Below are 4,092 nucleotides of genomic sequence, written 5' to 3' on the forward strand. Positions count from 1 at the left end.
GGGGCTGTGCTCAGGGTGGGTGGCGGTAGCACTAGTGGGTGGGCTATGGGGTGGGCTACAGCCCCGCAAAATTTGTCATAGCCCCTGCTCCCAGTGCCTCCCCCACCTGCCCTGAGCACAGCCCTGACCTAGCACCTGCCCTGCCAGGAAGATGCTGGTGCAGCTGCTGACTCTGTGCTGGCAGTGGGCAGCCTGCCTTTTCCCCGCACACAAATCCGGACGGCTCAGGTGACACTTATTGGTGACCTATTGGCCAGTTTGGCCAGAAAAAGCCAATTCCGGATAATGTCAATTTTCCTTTTATCGGTGCTGATACGATATGGACCAATATATTGGTGCACCTCTAAAATGTATACATTTTCCATATATAGAATCTTATTATTGGGGAGCTGTCTTATATTCAGGGTCATCTTGTATTCGAGTAAATATGGTATATTTGCTACATAGCCCTAGAAGAGAGAACTTTCTAAAGCAGTGGTTGTCAACTGGGGTTACGTGTAACCCTAGGGATACTTAAACAGGTTGTAGGGGGCATGGAAGGAGGGAGGACGCAGACAGGGGCAGGGGCTGTGTGCACCCTGGTGGAGGCCTGGCGAACACATGCCCCCCCCCCCCAATCTATGCACAGGGTGGAGGTGGCTGCCACTGTGCACTGGGCTTTGCACATTGCTGCAGCTGCCCTGGGAGCGGTGCGATGCCATGTGCCTACCACCACCAGGTTGCACCACGCCCCCTGCCCTCCTGGTGGTGGGATGCATGTGGTGTCACACTGCTCCCAGGGCAACTGCAGTATCACACAAAGCCCAGCACACAGTGGCAGCTGCCTCCACTTTGTGTACAGATTGGGTCCTCCACCAGTGTGTGCGCAGGGGGGCTCTTGCTGGGGCCCCATTCACCCCAGCCCCTGACACTGTCTGCGCCCTACTCTCTCCCTCACCATGAGGGCCTTGATCTGGCCCCCCCATGACCCTTTCCCCTCCCCCACAGACTTACCTGATGAGGGGCACATGCTTAGCCCCTCCTAAATAATTTTAATATTAAAGGGGTACATGAGCTGAAACTGAGACAGAAGGGGTATACTTGTTAAAAAAAAAAAAGGTTGAAAACCCCTGCTATAAAGGAAACATCCAGATTCTTCAAGGTTCTCTAATCTAACTTCTGGGGTACTCTTAGAACGCATTATCTGTTTAGTCTCTTGTCAGATATTTACCATTACGTTTTATTTGAAGTCAGTAGTATAAGTTATCAATACCTAATAAGTTTTTAATTCTTTTTGCTATTTTCAGGTCATTGAGCTTGACTTCGATCAGTTACCGGAGGGGGATGAAGTTATAAGTATCCTGAAACAAGAACATACCCAGCTGCACATATGGATTGCCTTAGCGGTTAGTTTAAAAACAATTTCTACTGTGTTACATTTGTTAGTAGGAAAGATTAAATCTTGAAGTGGGACTTAAATTTCATCTTAAAGGGCATTGAACTCTGGGTTTAATACTCCTAATTTGTTATATCACCGTTAGTGATATAGCAAAGACTCTAGAACTCAGTTTCTCCATGAGGTGATGCTGTTTAGCATCATTTTTTACTGTTGTCTTAAAAATTTGTGCATTTTATCAGGTTGATTTTTTTTTTTTAATTCTTTGGTACAAAGCTTAGAATCCAGTGGTAGAGTACTAGGCATTATTCTAAGGAAAAAATGGTGAACTGCGGGGTGGGGGAAGCAAATTACAAATTAATGAAATAACATACTCTGAGAAGGGAGAAAAAGAAAATTGTTACTTTGTGAATATAACACAAACAGCTCCTTATTTATGAACACAAGTGAGGGAGGATTTCATTCACATAGGATAGTAGATAGATTTTTTGTTACATGAATATGAGCAAATTATACAGGTTTAGGAGTGATCCAAGTCATTTCCATGGGATTGATGAGATAAGTGAGTGTATGAGTGGAGGAAAGAAATTGCCATAAAGTTTGCTGGTGTGCAAAGCAGTACCAACATAGAATTTTAAGATTAACTGGTCCTAACAGTTGCTTTGTAAAGAGCAGTTATGTTTTCACTAAATTTCAGAAGATGTTTTCCAAAGGTGTATGGATTCTACCTAGTTAAGATGATATATCCTGTCTGGCAACCCAGTTCATAAATATAGCTTGTTCTATGTTTATGTAGTCAAGCATGTCCCTGTATCATTTTTCATTAAGAAAAGTTATTGCTGCTCATGTTTTTTTCATAAACAAATTTGCTTATGCTACCCAGTATTTTATATGGTTTAAATCTTGAATGTTTCAAATCTTGTTTGATGTTTATGCTTTTGATATCGTATGACAACTTTGTCTAAACAGATGTTACATTTTGGTTAGAACTGAACTGTCCTGAAATATCCTCAGTTGGATGTTTGGTTACTATTCCTTTCCTAAGGTACAGCCTGTTTCCATTAATGAATTGTATTCAAATAATTACAGAACAACTGGTAGGTTTCAAGTTGGGCTGCCACTGAATTTTTATCTGTGCAATATTGGATAGATAGTGTATATACCTTTTTTTAGTACAAAGTAGCTATGAGATGCTTAATGTATTGTATTGGTATGTAAGTGAATATCTGCAGTTAAACTGGAGAAATATGATAGAATGACTATAAATTTTGATGGAATGACTGTAAATTTTGTGTTTATAGCTGGAATACTACAAGCAAGGCAAAACGGAAGACTTTGTGAAACTATTGGAAGCTGCACGTATAGATGGTAATTTGGATTATAGAGACCATGAAAAAGATCAGATGACATGCTTGGATACCCTAGCAGCATATTATGTACAGCAAGCTCGGAAAGAAAAGAATAAAGATAATAAGAAGGAGCTGATTACACAAGCGACCTTGCTATATACAATGGCTGACAAAATAATCATGTACGATCAGGTAAAAAAGTTTGTTTTTATGAAGAATCGTATCTGCTAATTGTTTTATGAAACTTGCTTTGTAACTTGCTATAAATTTCATAAGTACAGGTAATTTTTTTTTCTTTTTTAAGAAAGCAAATTTATAATTATTGCATCAATGAAGGGAGGACAGTTGCTCATGAGCAGACTTTACAATTCCATTTATGTGACTTGCACTGCCAACTTTGTTAGCATTCAAGTAAAATTGACACTTCTGTGTATCACTATCAAAATGAGTGCTCTTGGTTTGGGATTAATAACGTAATCGGGCCAGGTTATTCCTTCTATTTTTGTTATGTTTTTTAGTACATGTTTAGACTTGGCTACATGTAATTTGTAGGAATGATTTGTGGAAACCTGTAGTCTTTAATTGTTGGAATTCCAGGGAAAAAATAGTCATAAAAATAAGGTTTTGAATGGAAAGTAAGAAAATTATTAAAAAGTATTAAAAATGGTTGGTATAAAATGTAGTAAAAAAATGTTTGACATCTATTTCTCATTCATCTAGAACCACCTGTTGGGAAGAGCTTGCTTTTGTCTGCTAGAGGGTGATAAAATGGACCAAGCTGATGCACAGTTTCACTTTGTGCTCAACCAATCTCCAAATAATATTCCAGCTCTTCTTGGTAAGAATTTTATGAATATCTGTGTAAAAACATTAGACTCTCCAGTCATGTTCAGGCTCTATATTCATTACTGTAAGTACAGAAGTGAGCTTTTGGTAATGAAGGCCCATCCCATCTCTGCTTAGCAAAAGTGTACAAAATATTCTGCAAGATCAATTCAGGAAGTGCTTACAAGTAGGAAAAGCCACCGTAAGGCTTTCTGGTGAAGCAGTTCTCTATTAAATATTCCTGTGCCTTTGTCTGCTTTGCCAGTCATTGTTCTTATTGACATCAATGGAACTGTGTAAAAGGATAGAATACCCTCAGTAGTGGAGGGTCAACGAATGTTAATACCTTTTGTCAGTTGCTGTTCTAGAGAGAGGCTTTAGGGTTTTTAATTCCATCAGATAGTAAATCTCTTTCCTTTGAACCAGGAAAGAGAGGATAAAATTCAAGTAAAAATAAAGTTCACCGATGATACCAAACTTTGGGGCAAAGCATCCACGCCAGAAGATAGGCGGGTGATCCAGGCTGACCTGGACAAGCTCAGC

At 39.8% G+C, this 4,092-nt stretch overlaps 1 protein-coding gene across 1 annotated transcript in view; it reads left to right on the forward strand.

Moving 5' to 3' along the window:
* CTR9 (CTR9 homolog, Paf1/RNA polymerase II complex component) overlaps positions 1–4,092 on the forward strand; it is a 30,672-nt gene that overhangs the window by 5,568 nt on the left and 21,012 nt on the right. The window contains exons 2-4 of the mRNA XM_019551923.1: positions 1,287–1,385; positions 2,677–2,916; positions 3,445–3,562. Coding sequence (XP_019407468.1) covers positions 1,287–1,385; positions 2,677–2,916; positions 3,445–3,562 — 457 coding nt within the window. The remainder of the gene's footprint in view (positions 1–1,286; positions 1,386–2,676; positions 2,917–3,444; positions 3,563–4,092) is intronic.

The sequence above is a fragment of the Crocodylus porosus genome, unplaced genomic scaffold (genome assembly GCF_001723895.1).
Source record: "Crocodylus porosus isolate Cpor-Errol unplaced genomic scaffold, CroPor_comp1, whole genome shotgun sequence".
Taxonomy (NCBI): Eukaryota; Metazoa; Chordata; order Crocodylia; family Crocodylidae; genus Crocodylus; species Crocodylus porosus.